At 41.9% G+C, this 23708-nt stretch overlaps 1 protein-coding gene across 1 annotated transcript in view; it reads left to right on the forward strand.

Moving 5' to 3' along the window:
- The window catches only part of LOC139590792 (sodium channel protein type 5 subunit alpha-like), a 218195-nt gene that overhangs the window by 22070 nt on the left and 172417 nt on the right, over positions 1-23708 (forward strand). The window contains exons 2-3 of the mRNA XM_071428529.1: positions 19132-19450; positions 21082-21200. Of these exons, the coding sequence (XP_071284630.1) occupies positions 19184-19450; positions 21082-21200 (386 nt within the window). The 5' untranslated portion in view covers positions 19132-19183. The remainder of the gene's footprint in view (positions 1-19131; positions 19451-21081; positions 21201-23708) is intronic.

The following is a 23708-nucleotide window of genomic DNA, read 5'->3' on the forward strand; positions in this document are numbered from 1 at the left end:
ATTGATTCATGTTATCAGTGGTGGTTTCCTCCTCTTTCTTCAGGAGATAAGTTTTAGTCTTTACTCTTTCAAGGCAGAAAAGGTAGAGAGAGGAAGCCACAATATTAATACGTGCACAGACACACTGATTCTGATTTTCTGAGGTTATTATCCTAAGACAGGAAAAATAAAGCTCCCTTTGCTTTTTATAGTGTTTAGTTTTTAGTTTTGAGAGTGGCAAAACTAATTCAATGTGATTTCCTATGGGTCTGGCTCATTTACCTTCAACTCACCCTTCCAAGCCCACGGTTTCTTCCTGACCACATGTGGGGCTAAATGGCAATGTGTGCAATGGCTTTTGAAGATTCCTTTGCATCCCTGAACTATGGACATGCTGGCATCCAGCTCTCAGAATGGATAAGGGGTTGGAGGTACACCACGGAGGAGGCACAAACTCCCACTGGTTTATGTTACTTAGCTCTCCATTTCTATACATGAGTTTAGTAAGTCTGAAATACCTACATCTGTCTCAAGTGTGGTTGAAATTGGCCAATGGATTCAAAAGTTATTAGAAGGGATTAAAAGACAGACAGCATGACCAGATAAGCCTTTTTTCCTCAGGAAACTAGGCTAAAAAGGGAAAAAAAAAAACAACTATTGCAAGGACTCCTGTGATGTCCTCTCTTCATCCTGTTTTTTTTCACTGTCTGGGGTAGTTAATACTAAAAGCTCTGAGTATTTACAGAGGATTGGTGCAGCATAAAAAGAAATGGTGCTCTCCTTTCCTCTGACTCTTTATTTACATTACACCTGCAATATTGAATGTCATCAGTCCACTGATGTGAACCCTCCCACTGAGTCCTCTGTCTCAACAGCTGAAATCTGGTGTGTGTGAAAAGTGGCTTGGAGTTACCCACATCTGAACCCTCCACTGCCCAAAACAGGATTGAGCTTCCAGGAGACAAACCCCATGGATTTGTCCCTGTCTGTTGAGGGGCTGTGAGATAAACCAAGTCATTTTTTATTTTAGAGCAGGTGATGATGACTCTGCTGCTTCTTCTCAGTCAAGGTGTGAACGTGGAAATATTTTAGTTGAGTGGGTAAAATAGGCTGTGCCTATCTCAGCCTCAAATACACCCTTGACTGGAACCTTTCACAATGGACAACGTTTTGTAGCCCAGAATCTCCCAGTGGTTGCAGACCTTGGGAGGTTGGAAAGCCCACGAGGTGCTTGGGCTCTGGGGCAGAGGATGCCACTCTGCATGCACAGCAAATCTGATCACCCTTTGATCCCTGTGCACATCTCAGAGCAAACTCCCTTGATTGTGATCCCATGAGCCCAGAGGAGTGCTGGGAAAGGCTTGGATTTGATGGAGCCTTTCATCAGAGAGAAGAGGGCTGGGAAAATATTTAGCTTCAGTTGCAATAAGAAAAAGAGTTAAAGCCTGTGCAGGTATTAAGACTTGGAATTTAATTTCAAGCTAAAGATAGGTATGTTCCTGGAGATGGATCTTGAAATGTGAAGAAAATGGTTGAATGAAGTTAGGATGGTTGGTATGAAGTTAGAATTTGGGGTTCTGGTTATTTTGGCATTTCTAGACCAATTTTCTGTGTTCCTGGTTATATAGCACAGCTGGTACAGCTCTTCAAACAGACACAGAAATCCAGAAATAAAAGGAATAGCTGTCAGTGAACCTGCCACCCCCAGACACAAGTCCAGTGAGGCAGCTGGGCTGTAATGTTCCTCCCTCCCTTCCTGCTCCTGTGACATCCCTGTTGTCCTGGGATGTCCTTCAAAGCATTGCTGGGGCCCACGAGGTGGCTTTGAAGAGCAGGATGGGGAACAACCTCCAGCTGACAGCCTGGAGAGACTGTCCTGTCCCCCTGCACCAGCAGGGCTGGGGTTCTGGTGTTTTCTGAGCATTCTCAAGGTTTGATGGCTTAGAATCAGTGCTCTGAACTCTGATTTGGAGGAATCTGGATGAGGTGGTGGGTAAAGGAGTTGCTTGAGGTGATGGACATCAGATTAAGTTCACACCTGCCAAGGAAAAGGTTTCACCTGGTGCTGTTTGGACTTTCAGACCTTCTGAGTGTGTCCCACCCCAGCTCAGCTGCCCTTTATATATGGGGAGGCCAAGGTTGTAGGGAAAAAGCTTTGGAAAGATGGGATGCCTTCGTCTCACTGGTGGAAGAGGTAAACAACCTCACACTTTTCTGCCTTTTGTCAATCCACAGTGCTTGTCTGGTGCAAAATAATTTCATCTGGTGCTACTGTCAAAGAACAAAAAATAGCAACAGGAATTTTTGGGGCTGGGCTTCAATTTAGAGGCTCAAAATGTTTGTACAGAGTTGGAAATCCTTCCTTGCCCTTCCCCCTCAGCTGGGCACTTAACATGGTGAAGGAATGTGTGATACCCTGCCTGTCCTCGGGATTAGTAATTTCCTTTGTTGTCTGTGTTAATCTAAAGCCTCTGACCATGCAGCAGAACTTCAGCCAAGTTCCTCCTTGGAGGAGTTTGGGAGGAGGGAATTTATGTGGTGTGTGAAACAAAGCTCTGTGTTAAAAAGGGCCATTTTCTGTTACCAAGCTGCCCTTACCCTGCTCCATCAGGTGTGCAGCTGGGGGGAACCCCCTGTGGCCCTGCAGCCAGGAAAAGCAGCTCTGTGTCAAAGAGCAGCTTCCCAGCTGAAGTCTGGCATTCCCTCTGCTCCTGGGCACTGCAGAGCTGCTGCCTTTTGGTGACTTGCTCTCCAGAGGCTGAGGAGAGAGACTTTGTGCCCCTGCCTGTGCTGGCTGTGGGAGATGTGGGTGCATGGTCTGTGCTCCAGGGGTGGCTCACTCCCCACGCCTGAAGATTCCAAGATTCCTTACAAAGCATGCCTCTACCCAGGCCCTCATCCCTTGGCAATGTTGATCCTGTTTCAGGTTCTGCCAAGTGCTTCTCCCACCCCAAGCCTCTGCTGGAACAAGCTCACACCCGTTGTTTTCCTTTGCTGCTCATTTGTGGTGGTTTATTTTTCTTTCTTTTCTTGCTGTGCCACAAGAGGTACTGCCTGACATAACCTAACCCTGACAGACTCCTGATAGCAGCTCCCTCCCACCCTCCTCATTCCCGTTCATCTTGTGGCTCATTTGAAAATTGCCATTATTTCATCCCTCTGGGGCACCAGCTAAGGCTGCCCTGATGATGGATGCTGCCAGACCAGATGCATAAATATTAAGAAAGCGGAAAGAGCCAGACCTGCAATTTCTTTGTGCAGAGCAGTGATGAGGATGCTCTTCTTACAGCTGACCAGCACAACAGCAGTCTGAGCTCCAGGTTTAGAAGGCTTTAGATGCTGGTTAAAATAAAGATTTAACTGGGGTTAACCAGCTTGTGGTAAGGCAGAGAAGCAAGTTATACTGGAAAGTTTTACTGGACTGCTGCTGGGTTTGTTCAGCCCACTGGGCTGGTCTCTAAATATATATGGTACCTTGTTTAAATTCTGATGCTGGTAGTGCAAGACACTTCTGTGACTAGATGATTTTTTCACAGTTTTTTGGATCTTGACATGAAAATATTGGATCCTAGAAATGATTATTCTATCAGTCTGGTGTGTAATGCTTGTAGTGCAGTGTCACAACTCGCTTGCCTGTGTGCCCCCCTTAATAAATCAGTATGGGTTTGCCTGGAATTGCCAGAGGTTTGGTGCTATCAGAAATATTCAGATACTGCAAGAAAAAAATAAAAATTCTTGATTAATGCTGAGTTAGCTGTCTCCCCTCTAATGCTGTTTCCAGTTCAATGGGTGTCTTGATAATGGTGTTTGATCTGAAGGCCACAGACTTATTGATGGTCACAGATCAAAATACCATCCCTCCTAATAAATTATGCTTCTCTCTTTCTGCTAAGAAGCACAGCAAGGAGCAACATCTATAAAAGCAGGGGGAAAATCTGAGCAGTCCCAACAAAGACTCATAACAGCACTACTCAGGGTAAGAGCCAACATGACTGAAGAACATTTCCAGAGGGGAAATTTGGGAAATGAAAATTGGATGCTGGTGCTGCATCTTTATTTTAGACCCCACAGCACAGCAAGGCTCATGGTGTTTCTTTTCCCTCCTGTCAACATCCTTCTGCCCATCTATCCCACCTTAGGTCAGCTATAGCTTTGGGAATTTGAGGATATATAGCTCAGAAATAGTGTTGAACAGACACAGGATATTCTTCTTATGGCTCAGGGCTGCAGCTAATAGTGCAAAGAGTTTTGTATTGACTAACATCAGCTTAGTGCTCACAGTCTCCAAAACATCATCTCTTTGTTATTATCTATGAGCACTGAGAGCAAGGGCTATTGGTGTGGTCACACAAAGATCTCAATAATCCTGCACCCAATCCCCCCTGAGAAAGCTGGAATTTTGTAAAATCAGGGACTATGAATGAGAAATAATCCTCATCTTGCTAGATGTGATCTCTCAAGATTTGCATGGAGTATGCTGGTGATATTGCTATGCTTCTAAGGATCTCACTTTGTCACTTCTCATACTCATCAGAAAAAAAAAAAGAAGTTCATCAGTTTAACATTTTCCAAGACTATTAACTTTCACTTACAAAAAATGTGCAAATTACCTTCCTCTATTTAAAACTAGCAATCAGGACCATTATATTCCCTGTAGCAGGAAGACTGAAAGACATCACATTCCAGACCATACAGAAAACCGCCTGAAATTCCAAATTTCCTCACTTCAGTCTACACACACCCCCAAATCCAGCTGTTTGTAGAGCTCATGTGCTTCCTGAAGATGAAAACTTTTGCTTTGTGGCAACCTTTGAGCATCCATTAAAGCTCAGATGGTGGATGAGAGCAGATTGTGTGGTGCTGCCCATCTGCCCATCGGATGCCCGGGCTCACTTGTTAATAAGAGCAAGGAGCTGGTTGTAATGTCATGCAGTCATAATTCTTGGCAGTTGCTATAGTTCATATGTTTATTGGAAGCTGAAGCTTTGGAGCATTTTTCAGATGTCTTTACACTTCCTGCCTCAGTGCCTGGGATTTTTTTTTTTTTCCTCAGCTGAGCTCTCAGGGTCCCAACGCTCTGTTTATTAGGGAAGGAACCACGTTCCAGTGGAGTTTTTCATGGAGGGAGTGACTATAGTGAAAAAAGGTGAACAAGTCCAGGAGCACCTGCCTGAGCAGTGCATGTTTGTAAACTTAGAGAGTTTTTAGATGTTTTGAAAAGGACAGGGAGATAACTTTTCCTGTAGAAGAGCCGGGTGTGGAATTTTGGGTCTAATCTGAGAGATGATGGACTCTCCCTTAGAGAGAAGGCGAGTTGTGTCAGACTGACCTGGGAGAAGGCAGAACTTTCTGCTGTCTGAAGTGGACTGCAATTAAATAATCTCTCAGGCATTTAGGGGTTGCACTGAGGCTTGGAAGCACAATTTGAAACAGAGCAAATTATAGGGCAGCTGCAGTCAGGGGAGAGTATCTAGCTGGCTCATCCACAACATTTCCTTGTACCACATGCTGCCTCAGCCACATGGGTACTTTAGGAGAAGGCTCCAGAAGTTCTGAAGGAAGTATGGAAGTCCCTCTCCAGTCCTATTCTCCACCTCCTGTGCCATGGCACTGAGAGTTCGGCACCCCTATTCACCTAAGTCAGGCTGGCATGTGCTCCCAGCCACGAAATGAGGGCAGTGCTCCTTGCTGTGCAGTGATGAGGGAGAGGAGATGCTCCTGGGGCTCCACAGCCCTTGGTGAGGGCTTTGGAACCTGCAGGGAGGATGATTTCCAGGCTTTTCTGGGGCAGCCCTGAAATGCAAGAGACGAGATTCACAAACCTCCCTCATTTCTTCTTTTCCCATTGCTTGCATCTCAATTTAGGATGCAGGAGAGCAATCAGAGAGGATGTTTGGAATCCCCACCCTCACAGCCCCAGCCTCCTGAATAAGCAGAGTAACACTGGAGTTTCCCCTCAGGAAGGTGACATGGTATAAAATTTCTTCTAGGACAAAATTCCTTCTCTTAATATGACCCCCCCCCCATTGAAATAACCAAAGTCCCAGAGCTGAGATGCAGCTGGCCCATGTGCCCAGGAGAGCATTTCAGAATACTTTTACCCAACAGTTGGTCTGAGATCAAACAGACTTGGCATTGCGCTGTTTCCTGGATAACACGCCGTCATTATTTATTCATCTGAATCAAAGTGCTTGATGTTTTCATGCTATCAGTTAGACAGAGCCATATCGTCTGCCTCCCCTCTTTTTTTTTTTATTAATTTGTTGTCTTTCAAGAAAGTTTTGAAGCTGTTGCAGTGGGAAATCCATAGCTTAAGTGGCAGCTTGCTCATCTTTTATTTATTTTTGTAATAATCCCGTTGTTACTCATTCAAAGCTCCAAGAGATCCTTATCCTCAATCAAAAGTTTCATGTTTGGATGAGACTGTAATGATGACTTCTAGAAGAGAAGCATGTTCTCCTGGCTTTTAATAGGTACTGTCTTTTTTTTTTTTTTGCTTTGTGATTTAAAGAGATACCAAGTGTTTGGTCAAAAGCAAGTTATTTTAAAATTGGTTTTTATATTTGGATTAAGAAGAGCATATAAAATTCCCGATTTTTAAATTTATTTTAAAAACACAAACACAGGAATGTCAAGCCAGTGGGAGAACCAGCAATGGGATGTGATTAGGGTGATTTCTGGCCTGTTTCCCATCATTCTTGGAGAGAAAGTGGTTTTTTCCCCCTATGAAAAATGGTGATTTTCTCTGATAAATCTGTTCCCTTTTCAGTTTGGAGGCTTCTTTGTTGCAGAAAGAAATTTGTAACTCAAAGTAGATGCTCTTTACTTAAAAGCTTCTCTATTGGAAAAGCATTTTTCCATAGAAATAGTTTCAATAGGAAATTTGCAGTCAGCTGTTCCACACGACAGGCAATGCTGCTCCCCCTTCCCCTCCAAAGGGTGGTTTCATACAGAACCTGCACTTCTGCAGATCCATACCAGCACTGTGGTTTTATAAGCACATCTCCCTATTTTGAAATGTTTTCCTGTCTCCTGTTTTTGTGTAAAACATCCTCACAAAGAGGGAGGATGATTAATTGGAAACTACAGAGGAAACTACAAAATCAATTGCACTCAAAGAACTGTCTAATGCAGAAACTAAACAAATAAAAACCCCCAGAGGATTATATGGCTTTTTTCTCTCTCCTTATTCAGTCATCAGGCTCTTACTTGTTACTTGGAAGATTTTTCTGACATTAAACTATAACCTTTTATATTTCACCTTATTGGTGCTCAGCTGCGCATTATCTGTGAACACAACAAACAATATTACAAAAATAGCTGAAAACTGTCTTGATGGACTGCAGAGTTATTGGGACCATTTACACCAAAAGGAGTTCTGATCTCCAAATTCATTGTGCTTCTTTATAAAATTAATCCATAAGATTTTCTGCTCATAAATAACTGTGAAATGACTGAACTTTAAAACATAAGACATCTTATGTGCTAAACCTCATGGAAGAATAATCTCTTGATAAATTTAGTTTTAAAGTAACGGAAGCATAGATGATTGCAATTCTATTTTCAGACATGCATGGTAAAACTTTTCTATTTTGTTTGTAGCAGTTTAAACGAGGACCTCCAAATGAAGATGGGGGTGTGAGAACAAGCAGGGTTGGTGGGGTGAACAGCCCTGGCCTCGGGTTTGGGGGGAGTTGTGTGAAGATGATGAACCCAGATTGTGTGAGATTAAATGTGAGATTTGAGCTGGTTGGTGCTGATGGCATCACCAGTCATGTCAGAAAGTCTGGAAGAGCAGGGCCTGTGTCTCTGCTCTCCATCTGAGCACTCTGAAACCATCAGATCTGGGATCATTCTGTGTGCATTGAGGCAGCGATGTCTGTCCTATCCAGGCAATACCTAAATAACAGAGACAAGTAGGCCAGGCACTGAGATGTGCTTTGGGTATGTAAGGAGAAAGGAGTTAAGATAAATCAGCAGAACTCTATTTTTTAGCCACTGTGAGGCTAAATGTGAAGCATGTGGGCTGGGATTTCCCATTACTTTGTTAATGTGAGTATTCAATTTAATTTCGATTCATCTGGGAGAATCATAAATTGTAAGAATTGAGAGGATCAGTAATGCTTTTAATGGTCTGATCTTTCAGGCTTGATGTTCTTCTTGCTTGGGCCTCAGGGCTGGCTTGCAGGCTCTCCTGGGAGTTTTCTGATGGTGTTTTGCACAGCTCCCTTTGCCAGCAACATCCCTTCAGGGGACAAAAAGGTGAGGCAGAAGTCAGACTCAAGGACCTTAGGGGTCTTTTCCAGCCTAAATGATTCTGTGATTTTAAGTCATGCTGAAGGCCAAGGCTGCAGTGCAAAGCTCCAATCTGCTCTGCTGTGACCGTGTCTTCCAGGACATCCTTCAACTTCTTTGCAGCTCAGTGACTTGGAGAAAAGGGAGAGACACAATTTCCATAAAGGATGGTGTGGATTAACCTTGTCTGGCTACCAGGTGCCCACCAAGCTGCTCTCTAACTTCATCCTCCTCAGACTGGATTAACCCCCTATAGATGGTTGTTAAACAATCTAATACACAAAAGGTAGCTAAGGGGTCCTTGGAGGCTGTGAAATATATCCTGGAGACAGGGACAAGGGGAATCTGTGAAATGCCATCCAAATTTGCTTTTTTTCTTTCCTCCACTTCATTTCTCTCTCCTTTGTCTGATAGTAGAGATAGGTTGGAGAGAGCTGGGGTCTAAGACAGCTCTTCTGGAGTTAGGTGTTTTGGGAATAATTTTGGAAGAAAAGTAGAGACAGGAAAGAGTATTTTGGAGCCAGGCTAAACATTTATGCGGGGAGAGAGGAACAGTGTGATCCCACTTGTTCTGCCTTTAAAATCATGATATGCTTTGTTACAATCTGCAAGACAAGCCCAAGACTGGAATAGGAAAGTGGCTGTGAGCTAGGACAGATGTGCACTTTCAGCTCTGTTTTGGATTGTTTTGTCGTGATCCCTCAAAGTCATGGGTGCCACTAGCCCCCATTTCACTCTACTTTTAAAAATATTACCTCAAAACCACTTCTGCCCATGTAACTGCACAGTCCAGACCTCAAACACCCCTTTAATTTGTAGAAACACAATGCAAAGCATTAAATATTTTCTAGATTTGTGAGTCTGTGGTGAGTCTGAGAGTATCAGGATAACCTGTGTGACCCTGTTTCTGGGAACAATGTGCTTGTCATTGACTAATTAAATGTATCTCATTTGTTAAAATTGAAGATCTATACTGTGTTCTAAAGTAATTGTGTGCACTGGAAAGTTGTTGTAGAAGTGTTGGGGTTTGCCACACACTGGAATGGAACAGCCCCTTGGTCCATTCCTTTGCCATCATGTGGTTGGAGGTGGCTGGTCTCTATTTTTTAAAATAGTCAAGGCAGAATTAAAACTACCACACCTCAAACACTTTGCATCATATTCCACAATGCTCTGAATTCTGGGGGGAGACATCTCTCAGTCCAGATGCCCCTGCTCTGCCAGAGAGAAGCAAACAGACAAATGTAGAGTTCCCAGGTACCTACAGGCACATATCAACACCAGAATTTTGGCGTCACAATAAACAAATTGAATCATCAGAAGCTTTGCAAGGGTCTAAAGCATAGTTTATCTCTCTGAAGTAGACATTGAAAACAGGAGAGATGACTCATGCCCTAGCAGTGCCTATTTCTCCCTGAATGTGTAACATCCTGCCCTTCTTTGGTTTGGCTAATCTATTCCAATCCATCAGAGAAGCTACATTTTAGTTGATTCATTCTATTCTGAGAATATGAGGCTATTTCACAAGAGTTGCATGTCCAATATATATATTTTTAGTCAAAATTATCTAGAATACATTATTTGCCCTGTCTAAGCTTAGGAACTACACTTTAGGATGGATAAAGATGGATGTAGAGAGGAGCAGGCAGTACTTGAATAATTAGACTCATACATGGCAGATTAAAAATTAACAGATCTGATCAAAATCTTCCATTGCCTTGTCAAATTTGTATTGTTAGTTGAAATTGTCTTGAAAAAACAAAAAGAAAATCTTAATGTTCAAGCAGTACATTTTGCAACATTTTAGGACCCTGTCAGGTTAGGTGATGTTATAACTCATAGGCATAATGTCGTCTGGGGACTCTTAACCCCAGTATTTATATGTATATAGGAAGAAGCTAGGTCAAAATATTGGATACTCTCTCTCTGGAATTGCTGTTTATCACTACTATTAGTTATCACACAGTCATATCACAGAATGGCTTGATTTAGAAGGGACATTAAGGATGATTTTTTTCCAACCCCCTTGCCGTGGCCATGACATCTTCCACTAAACCAGGCTGTTCAAATCCTGTCCAACCTGGCCTTGAACACTTCCAGGGATGGGGTGTCCACAACTTCTCTGGGCAACCTGTGCCAGGGCCTCCCCACCCGCACAGGGAAGAATTTCTTCCTAATATCAAATTAGGAAACCTACTCATTTTCACTTTAAATCAAATCCTCCCCGTTCTAACTCTACATGTGCTTGTCTAAAGCCACTTTCCAGCTCTCTGGGAGCTGCTTTAGGCACTGGGAAGTTCTGTCAGTTCTCCCTGGAGCCTTCTCTTCTCTTAGCCAACTATTGCAGCCTGTCTTCATAAGAGAAGTGCTTCAGTTCTCTCTGACCATCTTTGTGGCCTCCTTTGGACCTGCTCCAACAGGTCCAAGTTTTTCCTGTGTTCAGGGTCCCAGATGTGGCTGCAGCACTCCAAATGGGGTCCCACCAGAGCTAAGCACCTTCTTCCACTTGCTGGTCACACTTCTCATGATGCAACCCAGGACATGGTTGCCTTTCTGGGCCAACCAATAATGAAAAAGTTATTTTTAGTAATAATGTTCTTTGGGTTATTTTGGTTTTTTTCTTACAGGAAGTGCAAGCAAGTTCCCAAAATATGGAGCTAGTGCATTTTCCATTTAGAAAACACTGAGCATTGATACCATCATTAGATATTTCCCTTTCACAGGCCACTTGATGTATTATTTTCTGGTTTGCTCATTGACTGTTTGGTCCCATAAGCTAAATTAAGCAAGGAGCCACAGCAGGGTTTGCAATACTGGGCCTCTATTGTATCCTTCCAGTGCATTGTGCCTCAGGCCCAGCTGAGAATTACCAACCACTCGAGCATGCACCGGTGACACATAAATGCATGTTTGGATGTAGCCTGTTAGTAAATGCAATGTCCCCAGCAGTTTTGTTTGGGTGATTATATTATTGCTAATTAACAGAAAATGTCATGACTTTTGGAATTGAATTGTTTGTGCAATGAGTTATTTACTTTGAAAAATCCTCCCATGGTGAAAAGATGAGGAAATTGTACAGGGGAGAATGGGAGGGATGACTGGGATTGCCATGGGGTTCTCAGAAGCGTGAATCTCATTGGCATCAGTGGGACATAGCCAAAACCACTCCTGGTAATGTGACTCACTCGTCTGCCTCTAAAATCATCCACATTTACCATTCTTTAAATGCTCCTCATCATTTGCTCAGATGCACTTGGGGTTTTAGTTAGTGTCAGGAGAAATAAAGTTTAATTCAGCTAACCTACCAGCAAAATGTAGTAGCTGGAAGGCGGCAATCTTGGTGATAACATTAAAAGGCTACTAGATATTAAAAAAAAAAAAAAAAAAGAAAAATCCCTGGCTGCTCTGCCTCCATGTTTTTGTCAGACTAATTTACATAATGGTTTAGAACATTATGTAATTCAAATCAAATCACTGTCAGTCAGCACCAGCATCCATTGCATCTTTTCCATGGAGCCACGCCGAGTGGCTGAAGTAAACTTCTTTGAAAGGAACAGCAGAAGACAAATAACTCAGTCTCTCCAACGCCAGGGGTCTGACCCACTGCCTATGGCAGTCACACAAAATATTCCCCTTGACTGACATGAGCTGAGGATTGCACCCCCAGAACCCATGTAAGCTCTTAACTCTGATTCCTAAACTTGGCAAACAAACCCAGGCGGTTTTCAATCGCAAACAGGCAGAATATCCCTCCCCTCTGGACAGCAATAATCCCTCTCTGTCTCTTGGGGGGGGGAAGGGGGTCAAAATCTCTTCCATCAGAGTAGAAGAGCCACCAGCTTTAGCCAAATAGTATTGCCAAATTTACAGTGCACTGAATAATAAATCGAATCTTCAATATATTCCAGCAAGCATCAAATCCCTGATAGATTCCTCTATCGTTCCTGAGTCTCCATCACCATTACCTGAAAAGATAATTTTGCCAGTGCACTTCTAAATCTGTACCTTTTTCTTTTTTTCTCTTTTGTATTTTGTTGCCAAAGCAGTGAAAATTGTTGCCAGTAGCTGGGGCTCCATTAACACCAAAAATTATCCAAAAACCACAGACAGAGACCCTGCATCCTTGTCCAGGGTCACCCACAATCATAGACAGAGATGCTTTGCATGGAACAAAGAGGAGAATAAAGTAGTAGTGACAAAATTTCACAGAACTGGTGTGAATGTCACTTGAGAGTTACTGCTGTGGGCAAGGACAGGTTTGTGAAAGGTTATGTTTGCCTGGAATAAAGCAGGTGGGAGGAGGAGAGAATTTTCTTGGCTAAGGCATAGGAAAAGGATAGAAGGAGAGAAGGATGGGAAGCTGGGCATGTTGGAGGTGTATGGATAGGGTGGAGTTTAGTGAAGGCAGTGGTTTTGGAGCAAAGTGCTGTTGCAGACTGGCAGGACCTGCTGTCTCACCTCATATCAGCCAGATGCAGGAGGGGGACCTGCCACCCTCCAACAGCTTAATTTTGTATGGTTTGGGTCTGTCTTCCCCAGCCTTTCACATCCAATTTTTTCTTGACCCTTCCTCAGCCTCTTTTTGTTGCTGTCCCTTGAATGAAGGAAAACCTGAATTGCTTTATTCACTATTAAAAATGAAGTTCGGTTGTTATGTCATGTTATGTCTCTTAATTCAGTTCTACCATTGTGAAAGAGGCCCTGGCTTTGCTTAGAGTTTCATCCATCTCTCTTAATGTAAACATGTCAGTTCTGATGATTGGCTTTTATGAGTCTGTTTGTTTTCTGCTGATTAAATGTGTCTCCATAACTTAGATGGGAGGGATCAGGAAAACCTTACCTATAACTGTGGTAATACATCAGACAGCTCTCCAGACGTGGCTCCTTCTTCCCTAGAAGCATGCAGCCAAGATTTTGCTGTCTAGCCTAAAGCTGCCTTCTTTCTCTGGCATAACCATCCCATAATGGCACCAGAATATATTTTAATAGCTGTTTTACAGCTTCCTTTATCCGTCTTTATGTCTTTACAAAACACTCTATGAATAAAATGGACCAGATTTGATATATTTTATTCATGTGAGCATTCAAAGCACCTAGTGGTGTGAGCACTGTGTATTATGTTTGGCACAACATGGAGTTTTCCTGTAGATTTCTTATTTCTTGTTCAAAAGCTAGTGACTGCATCCTGAGCTGAAAACATCCCTCTTTCTTGGTAGCTCTCTCCAAGCTCTGTTGGTTCAGAGTAGCAAAGGAGAAATCTTTCTGTGTAGTTTATAGTAAAATAACTCTGAGGCCAATTTCTAGTTAATTAAAATAGACATGAAAAACTATTAGGTGCAAAGAATTATAATTCTCAGCAAAATATAGAGATCTGCATTGGTAACTATAATGTGCTGTTTCCCTCTTGCTTATTTATATCATTTGGTTGCAGATTAATTTGAAATAAAGACACCTGCAAAGAAAGCAGAATATTTTTAGCTCACTAAAAATATTTATTTTATCATAAGAGAAGACTTAGTGCCAGCATTTAATTCTTGGCAAAAAATTTATCATTCCAAAATACCCTTCCAATACCAGGATGAAATATTCTGAATTCATTTCCTTTAGCACATGTTGGCTTTCTGCAGACTTTATTTTTTCAGTAAGTCATTGGCAATGTCAGAATGCCATGATTCTGATGAGTGAGCAGCCAGCAAAACCCATTAAACTGGATTTAAAAGAAGATACTGCCTAGGCAGAGCTGGTTGTGACAAAAGGCCTGTGGGTCTGTCACTCTGAAGTTTTGTTTTGGACATTTTGTGATGTTTTGGGTTGTTCTTTCCCAACAATTTGAATTCAGTGAGTTCTCTTACATATTTATTTCTGCCCCTGGTCAGCATTCATGGTGAGCCAGAGGGCTTGTTTTGGGAAATGTGTTAGGCAATGTCATATCAGCCTGCAGGTTGGCCTTGTGACACGGGCAGCAAGAGGAACCCTGGCTCAGATCTCCTCCTGTGTCAGCTAGAACAGGTTTAAACTCTGTACTTTGCCTAGGAGAGCTCCAGGAGCTGAACATTTCAGCCATTTCTATCAGATTTTTGTGGAATTCCACAGTTTTCCCCTGCAGACCAGCCATGGGAGCCTGCCTGGTCCCCACCAGGCACTGGATTCTCCAGCAGATCTTTTTGCACCTCCACCTTGGAGTTCACCCAACAACATGTTTCTGGTTGGACAAGCATTTGTGGATTGCCTTCACAGGGTGCAAAAAGCTCAGGGTTTTCCGGCTCCCTGCAAGCTTGGTTACCTTCTAGGCCTTAGTTTAATACCTGAATTACACACTATCTGTGGTGTTCATGCTCTGCTGTGAAGGTGCTCTTTTTAAAGAAAACATTTCTAGCCAAATATTCTGGGTCCTAAGAGATCAATTCCCCAGGTGTGACTTCCCTGGGCAGAGCTGTGCTGATTTATGCCAGCTGGAGTTGTGGCTGATTATGTGTGTTAAGAACATGTGCTGCAAAAACAAGCATTGTTTGTGGTCTTGAAAAAATTATGCCTGTTGGTGGAAAAAGAAACAAACCAAATATCAGCTTAAGCAGAAGTAACGAGTGTGCTGTGTAAATTTTTGAGGACTGCCTTGATGTGAGCACACAGGCCCTCAAAGTGTGTGCTAACAGCAACTGAAATTTTCCAGTTAAAAGAGAATTTCCCATGACACTTGCTCACTGTGGAATGTGAACTGTGGTATAAATATGAGTGGATTAAGTCTCAAAAGGTTGTTTATTTGTTCGTTTGTTGTCAGTAAAATTATGAAGTGTGTCTCAGTCACCTAGACTCCTTTAACTTCTTCATCTTTTTACAAAACTTCTTTATTTGATCTGAATTAAAAACAGCTCTCCATGAAGCCATTACTTCATGGCTGGAATAAAACTTCCATGTGATCCCATATCAACTTGTCTTTTTAAATCTGATTAGGTGCTTGTGTTTATGTGTAAATTTATGCATATGAATTTATTAATCTAGACCAGTGACATTAAATTAGATGTGTCATTGCTCTGTTCTTTATTTGCCTAGCCTACTATTCTCATGTTTTGCTGTGCTCTGCAGGTCAAAGGAAAATGCCAAAGAGATTATATGGAAAAGGAGTGTGTGGGGGGAAAAGATGACTGTGCTCCATGTAGTCTCAGACAGAAAGAAAACCCATCCACATGACTGTTCTTGTTACCACAGCCGTTAGGAACGCAAAATCGTTATTTAATCACAAACATTTCTTCAACAAAAGGAGAATTTAGGGCTCTGGGATTAGTATTCTGTAAGAGTTTGGACTAGCAGAACCGTAGTACAAACATCCCTCTCCCCAGCCCGTGGTCTGCAGCAGCTTCCTGAGTGGCAGCATGGAAATCAGAAATGATTTCCTACTCAAAATGATCGAGTCTGTAAAAGACACTTTCACAACCTTGATCTTCCACTTTGGTTCCTTTATTACCATTGCCAAGGGCCTGAAATATAAGCTCATGAGTCCTTGATACAACAGAAGGAGTTGCAGGGCACACAGGTGATGTTCTGAGAACCTGAAAGATATTTTGAACTGGAGTGGCTGAAGCCCATGACACTAAGGTTGAAACTGCAATGGAAAACAGCATTTATCTTTCTAAATAAATACCTAATTTGTTTGCTCTCACTTCTGGCCAGACCAAAGAAAGAATTCTTCTTGGGGCTTTATTTTCATATGCATGTTTTGTTTACAGAACCAGTGCATTTTATCAGCAACAACCAATGCTAACTGACCAAGCAAGAGGGAAATTTTCATTCTGTGCGTGGTGATATCACAGAAACAATGTGTTTGAAGCCTTGTACTTCAAAAATATGCCTGTGAGGAATGGAAAAATCCAGGCTCATATTGTAAACACGTGAGTCACAACAGCTATTATCTCTTAAGAAATGGCATTCCAGCCCTTTGATTCAGTCATTGATGATTTCCCTTTTTAACTTGTGGTGCTTTCTCACCCTTTTAAGTAACATCTGGGCTAACCCTGGCTATTTGTAGAAATGTTTGCAATTCACAGATTAAAAGAAATTAGACATAGAAAGGACCCATGAAATTATCTTGTCCATTTCCTGAAAGCATATGAAATTGAAAAAGAATTGTGCTAAATATATATATATTAAAATGTGGAACTTTAGCTTATATACAATATGAAGACAAGGCATGTCACAAATTTTCAATTGTAAGGGTGCTGAAACGTACTTTTTTAAAAAGAAAAATTAAATAGATGACTAGCAAAAATGCTAATGAAGTTTGTGTAGGATTTTCCAGTTCTTTCTAAGCAGCTACCTTTCTGGAAATTGTAGATAAAACTGAAAAGATCTGGATTTGACCAGTTTGAATTTGATTCAGTTTTCTAACGAGAGAGAGCTTTAAGCAAAAATAATTCCCTTTAAAAAAAATAATTAAAACTTCTGATGCTGATTAGGTTTTTGGGGCTATTTTATCTCCCTCACCATCCCCTATCAGTTTGTTTCTCTTTTGAGGAAAAAATTGAGTGGTTCTGTTGCCAGAATGGCTTCTCCTGGAAGTCTTTAAGGACTGTGTGGACAAAGCACATAATTAGGTTTCCTTAGACTGGGAAGAGTGTTAAAGTAGGACCAGCATAAGTAGCTCTTCTTGCTTGCACCCAGGTTCCTGAGTCAGAGGCAGCAACTTGTATTTAAAATCATTTATGGACCTTTTGCCATTGCTCTGTGATTTCATTAGAAGTTTTTCCAGTCTCATATCACAACGTTCTCATCTCCAGTTTAGAGACCTCCTCTCTGCCCTTCCAGCAGTCCTGATCAACCACTGGATTTTGTTGTCCCCCTTCAGCGCTGAGACAGGTTTCAGTCTGGAGAAACAAAAATGGAGAGGACAAAAAAAATATCTCCGAGAATTCTCTGGCCACCTGTATTGATGTCATTTATAGAAAGTGAAATTCTATTTGCTGAGTCACATAGCGTTGGGCGTAGGAAACGCAATTTGTGGGAAAGCTTCTAATTTCCTGTTTTTCAGGAAGGAGGGGATAAAACAAATGGCATAGAGGGGAGAGGGGAAAGGAAAAAGGAGAATAAATCTAACAAAAGAAGAATCTCAGAATATCCCAAACTCCAGGAAGGATAATTCATTTTAGCCCTGCTTGTTCAAACCAGCTGTAATTCAGAGCATAATGTACAAGCTTCAGTAAATCATTCCTGTGTGATAGACTGTGATCAATGACAATTTAATGAATTCATTTTAAAATGAAGTCAGAATAGGAGAGACAGTAGTTATTTGAAAGCGTCCTTTACTCAGAGAAATTGAGTCAATAAATATGCTATTTGTCATGCAGAGTCCAGTTAGAGTCTTGTTTGCTAACAAAAATGCTGTCATCACAGAGCCTAATAGACGCAAACTATCTGGAACTATCCATTGTAAATAGACAAATTCCATCTGAAAGCAGAAAACAAACGTTGTGCCTGAACAAAGAGTGGGATCCTGCACACGTTGCTGAATGAAAGAAGGTAGCCCACCACAAAATCTACTATTTTGTTTGTCACCAGAGTGTATTCTGATGGTGTATGAATGGCCTGGTGGTGGCAAAAATACAAGGTCTGTGTTTCTTCTGTGAAATGAGTTTTAATTGTTGCGGAGTGAGGGCTTCTCTCGCTGGAAAAACATGCCTCTAAAGTGACTTTAAATTACAAAATGGGGCTTCAGTGAACTTGGATGGATTTGTGCAGGCTGCTACAACAGGGATAAGCTTCATCCTTTTTCAAACAGTAGTTTTACATTAATTTTCACAGCCATCCGTGTTGTTTAGTGCAGATACAAGAAGGCTTTTTGTTCGGCTGTGCTTTTCACGCTCGGTTTTATTCATGTAAGTTGAAGAGATGGGAAAATTCGTACTTGTTTTCATTCAGGCAGAGACTGGAAGTGTTAACATTGAAGTACCATCAGGACAAGATGATCAAGCTTTGCAGGTTTGGGTTAGAATCATAGAATAAAAGAATATCCTGAGCTTGAAAACACAAGGATCATTGAGTCCAACTCCAGGATATTCAAATTGGTCTTGGAAGAAAGAAGCCTGCTTTTCAGAGATGACAAGCTGGCAGCAGTGGCTGTTCAGCATCTTAGAAGCTTGGTGTGCTTTCATGAAGGTCTCAGAGCTTTTCCAGGCACATTTGAGCTTCCATCATCCTTCAGATTTCAGGGTGTGGAGGAAAAGAAAATGCTTAAAAGTCCTGAGGAGATATCTTGAAGATGGTATTTCCTGTCCCAAAGGAAAATTAAAATTATGTTACAGAAGCCTAAGACAGAGATTATGAAGATTTTTTAAAGGGATTTAAAAATCTAAACTTGACCCTTCACTCTTTAAATTTGGAATAGAACAGCTGGGGCATTTTTAGATTTTGCATCATGTGGCCAGACATCGGCTGATTTAGATCTGCCTTGCAGTCATCTTAGGAACATTGTTCATCCACTCCCAGAGCTGCGTTTTTAAAAATGAGTTAGGAATCTGAATCTCTGTGGCTTTCAATGAAACTTAAGCTTGTGCGAATCTAAGTTACTTCTCTGGATTTAGGATCCCAAATGACTGAAGAACTTAAGAATATTCCACAGTCTATCTATAAAGTCTTTTTAGATTTGATCATATGTTATTTCTTATTGAAATTACAATTTCGGTCATTTTTGTTTTCCTTGATGTTCTATTAACCACATAAAAACAGATGAAGAACTTCCTGATAATACATAACGAGTTCCTTGGGGGTTGAGTTTGGTGGGATTTTTTTTTTCATTCTGCTGGCTTTGTTCTCCTTGCTTTCCTCACACCGTTAACTTCTGATAACTTTTTTTTTTTTTAATTTCAGCTGTTTCCACTACTAGGAGTAAAGACCAGTAAAGACAGAGCAGGATGAAAAGATGGCTGACTTCTTGTTACCACCGGGTACTAACAGCTTCCACCGGTTCACGCCCGAGTCCTTGGCTGCCATTGAGAAGCGAATTGCAGAGAAGCTCGCCAGGAATGCCAAGCAGGAATACAGGGAGCAGCTGGGCGAGGAAGAGAAGCCTCAGCCTCAGTTTGACTTGCAAGCTTGCAAGAAGCTGCCTGATATCTATGGGACTGTTTCTCCAGAGCTCATTGGGGAGCCCTTGGAGGACATCGACCCTTTCTACAATGATCGTAAGGTGAGCACCAACCTAAAGCTAAAGCATGACCTCTGCTTTGGGTGCTCTGCTTGTTATCTTTCTACAAAAAGTAAAAAAATACTTCTTTCCCAGATTAAGGATCCGAGTGTTGGCATGAGCAGGGCTCCCAGAAAACATCTAAGCAGGAGGGCAAAGAGGGATAAAAAGCATAATTTAAATTTGTGTGTTTCCAGATAACCCTAAGAATGAATATACAATATCTGAAACGAGCAGAGCAGTAGCTGAGTTAATTTAAGTCAGAGGTTTTTATCTGCCCTATCTTGCCTTCTGCATGAGCTGTGACTTCACAGGTCTGTTGTTTATCACTTAAGCCCCTTAATGTTAAGGGCTTCTGGGTGACTTGAGCCTTGTGCGAGCACTCTGCACAAGAGCAGGAGGCACCTTCACAACCACTCCTGGAGAGCAGCAGCTCTGCTCCTGCTGAGGAGGAGCAAAACTCCATTTCAGATGACCAAAGCAGAGCAGAAGGGAGGTGTGAGCAGCATGTGCAGTGCTGGCACTTTGCAGAATGGTGAACTTTGTCCCAAAGCGAGCATCACCTGATGAGGGATCACGTGCAGCCTGGACCAAAGCCACAGCAGTGCAAACAGCTTCTGTCAAAAGGCTGTTGACAGCAGAGCTGGGCTGGTTGCTTACTACAGTTCATTCCCCTTTCCAAGCATTTCACAAAACAGAGGACAAAATGAAGCTTGGAAGCTCTTTGTTTTTTTAGGCAGCTTCCAGTTTTTTCAGGTACTGCTGTTCCTGATTTCAGGCAATGCTATTTCCTGTAAACAATGAATTAATGTGACCATAATGGTACTTCCATTAAAACAGTGTAGAGGCAGGTGCTAGAGCTACAGAACAAAAGTTAAATGGATAAAGACAAACAGATTACTTACCTGGAAGGGCCAGAATTAATTTACCTTTTAATTTGCCTGCTATCCCTGGGCATAAGCAACAGGATATAGATTTGCAATTTTAGTGCCATGAAGTTTTTAGACTCAAGGTGTGTGAATTGCTTAGATTTTGTATATTGGGTGTCTCAATTCTGTCTCTGAGTGAATATTAGCTCCTCTATGCCTGGTGGGGCATCTTCAGAGCTCTGCAATTTGGGTCAGAATCCAATTAACTTTTGTTTTTGGTTTAAGATAACAGAGAATTGTTTTTCTCTGGCCATATTCATCTGAGCACAATGAGAGTGCTTCAGTGCCAAAGTCAGATCCTAGTCTGGAACTGTGCCTTCTACCACTTTTTGCTTGGTGAGAAAAAATTGAGAGCAATAAAGTGTTCAAAGTAGAGAAGCTGTATCAACAACATAGTGAGATCTGCAGGGAAGAAGAACATAACATATTTTTTTCCACCACACTTCAGTCTCCAGGTAATTTTTTTATTTTTGAAGGTGATTCTGCCCTCTTCCCAGCCCCATGGTGGAGGGGGACAGTCAGGACAGTCAGTTCTGTAGGGAAGGCCTTGGACAAAACTTTTCACCAAGTGAGAAGGATTTTGGGGGTCTTGGGAGGGGGGAAAAGTATGAGATGCTGGCAGGAATTTCCCAGTGGGCTGTGGGCTGGAAAAGCTGAGCATAAATGCAAATACTGAATGTTCTCATTTTCTGTTTTGTTTTCCAGACATTTATAGTACTGAACAAAGGGAAGACAATCTTTCGATTTAGTGCCACTCCTGCCTTGTACATACTTAGTCCTTTCCATCCAATCAGAAGAGCAGCAATTAAAATTTTGGTACATTCATATCCTTTCTGTTGATTTTCCTCCTCATGTATTTTATATGGGGTTTAAACACAGATGGATTGAAGTCAGAAACCATTTTATTTCATTAAGCTGTTTTAAATCTTCTGGCTGAATTTGCCTGCACAAGCAGAAATGCACTTGGATTTTCGGTTTGTTTCATTTTATATTGTTATGTGAGCTATAAAAATGCCTGTATCATACTGCTGCCATCAGATAATGTGAACTGCACTGGAGAGTCTGGTGGGTTTACTCAGGATTAAACGATGGGAAGGGACTGATCATCTTTACTGAAGGGAAAGTGGGTGTAGTACCTCAGAAAGGAAGGAAACCAGGGAAAATCTGAACTGATGGAGAGCTTTGCTACCAAGCACTTCAGCAATCCCTCCCAGGGGTAAAACTCTGTGACACTGTCTGCCGACACAATTTAATTTTGAACTGCTTCAGATCAGAATTTTTTTTTTTGTCCTGAAACAGAATATTTCAAAAATTGTTCTGTTGATTCTGTTCTAGTTTGTTTATTTGGATATGTTATCCAAAAAAGAAAAAAGGCACGGACTGTCCTGCTGGACTTTCCAATGGAAGGGCAATGCCTGATTTCCTGTAGCTCTGGTTCTGAAGTCATGCAAGACAGGCTACAGTGGTTGGTTTTGGCTTGTTTTTTTTCACACAACCCCAGAAACATTATTTTCTGACATAGTCCCATCTCTCTGGAAGGCCAAACTGACCCAAATGTTCAGCTTTGTGTGAACATTACTAAAAACACACCTTTTTTCATGACTTGGCTGCTTTCTCTGGGGTGCACATGGGAGACCAGGCAGTGATAATTCAAAGACTTCACATGCTGCCCTGATCATTCTGTGATGTTTTAGTGATGGAAGTCCCTCATCTGCAATGCTCATGTCCACCACAGAGAATAAATGAATACTAAGTAGGTAACATCTTAAAAAGATTGGTTAATTATTAAATTTCAGGGAAAACAAATAGGGAAATAAATTAGATTCCCACTCCATACAGGGAGGAGAAAAAAAAGGTGACACTATAGATATTCTAGCAAAAGGAAAAACAGGTGAAGCTTCTGATTGCAATAATTCTATGCAAAAATGAATATGTGTTATCAGCCAAGATATTATTATGGTTACTAAGAATACACTGTAGAATTCTGCAGAGAGATGAGCTGGTGGATCAGATTATGTGTGCACACAATGCAGCACATGCTGCTGCATACCCAGAGCCCAACCAAGTTTTTTAGGCACAGTTCCCTCAGCACAGCCTTGCTGAAGTTAATCAAGGTCAATGCATTTGCCCAGGTATGGCTAAAGTAAGAATCTGAAAATTGAGCTGCTTAGAAAGAAACTGAGAGTGTTGCCTCCAGCTTTGGAGGTTTGTTCTGTCTTCTTCTCCCTTTTTTCCTACATTGTTTGGTGAAGCCAAGAGGTCACAGGAATGTGTAGCACAGGAGCTACATGCCCTTGGTAGCAGTTGAACAGAAGATAAATAATCAAGAAACCCTTTTCACATTAATTCTGAGGATAAAGACCACACAGGAGAGCATTTGAAATGTCTATCAGGAAAGAAATATGGTCAGATAAGGAGTGTAAGATTTTGGGAGTGGCAGGTCTCAATGCAAACATGAGTTTAGCTCCAGAAAGACAGAAATTATCACCCTGTGTTGATAATTTTGAGAGAACCAACAGCCCAATCTTTGGCAGGCACAGGCAGGAGACAAAAACTCCGGTCCCAGTGAGACAACGAAGATCCTGCATTAGGCACTGATTTGTTTTCTGTCAATAAAGACCTTTTGCATCAACCTGAAATACAAAGGCCAAGTGGCTGAGCAGGCAGTCAATATCCCAGGCAGAAAGGAGCCCAAACCCGCAGGTACTGAAGCAGATAATATCCCAGACATGGACCTGGGACCCAGATCTATCCTCTTGCGTGACTGTAATCAAGCAATCTTTATTTTCCCCAGGGCAAAAGCCTAAAAGGAGCATTAGCAAATGCTGCCCTGTCACGTAAATATCTGTAGCAGCTTCTTTAGTGGATGCCATATTTCAATTTCCAGCCATTGAGTGCACCATGAAGGCCAACAGTGGAACAGAATAGAGAGGACAGAGTAAAATCACCCCATAAAGAAGCTGTGGGGGTCACATTTCCTGGTTAAGTGGCTGTATGTGGAGTTCTTCCTCTGAGATGTCTGGCAGGATAATTGCTATGTGATCACTGCTCATCCAGCCAAAACTGAGAGATACAGTCTTTCAAAAATACACCCTTCCAAGGGGAAAAACTCCCACAGCCTCTTAGTAATGTTTGTTGCAACTAATAATGTATCTTTAAACCCCTTCTAGGTATTTCTCCTCTTATTCAGGGTCTGTGAGGCTTCATGGATGGTCCAGGGCCCACATGGCAGCCCAGAAGGTGGCCCTGCTCCATTCTTGTCCCAGAGGACATGGAGGATTTTATCCCCAATGGGATGAACATTTTCTGTCTTCTGCATCATTATTAGCTGT

Source organism: Agelaius tricolor, unplaced genomic scaffold (assembly GCF_023055355.1).
Source record: "Agelaius tricolor isolate 1412-34295 unplaced genomic scaffold, bAgeTri1.0.p SCAF_6, whole genome shotgun sequence".
In the NCBI taxonomy this organism is placed as follows: domain Eukaryota; kingdom Metazoa; phylum Chordata; class Aves; order Passeriformes; family Icteridae; genus Agelaius; species Agelaius tricolor.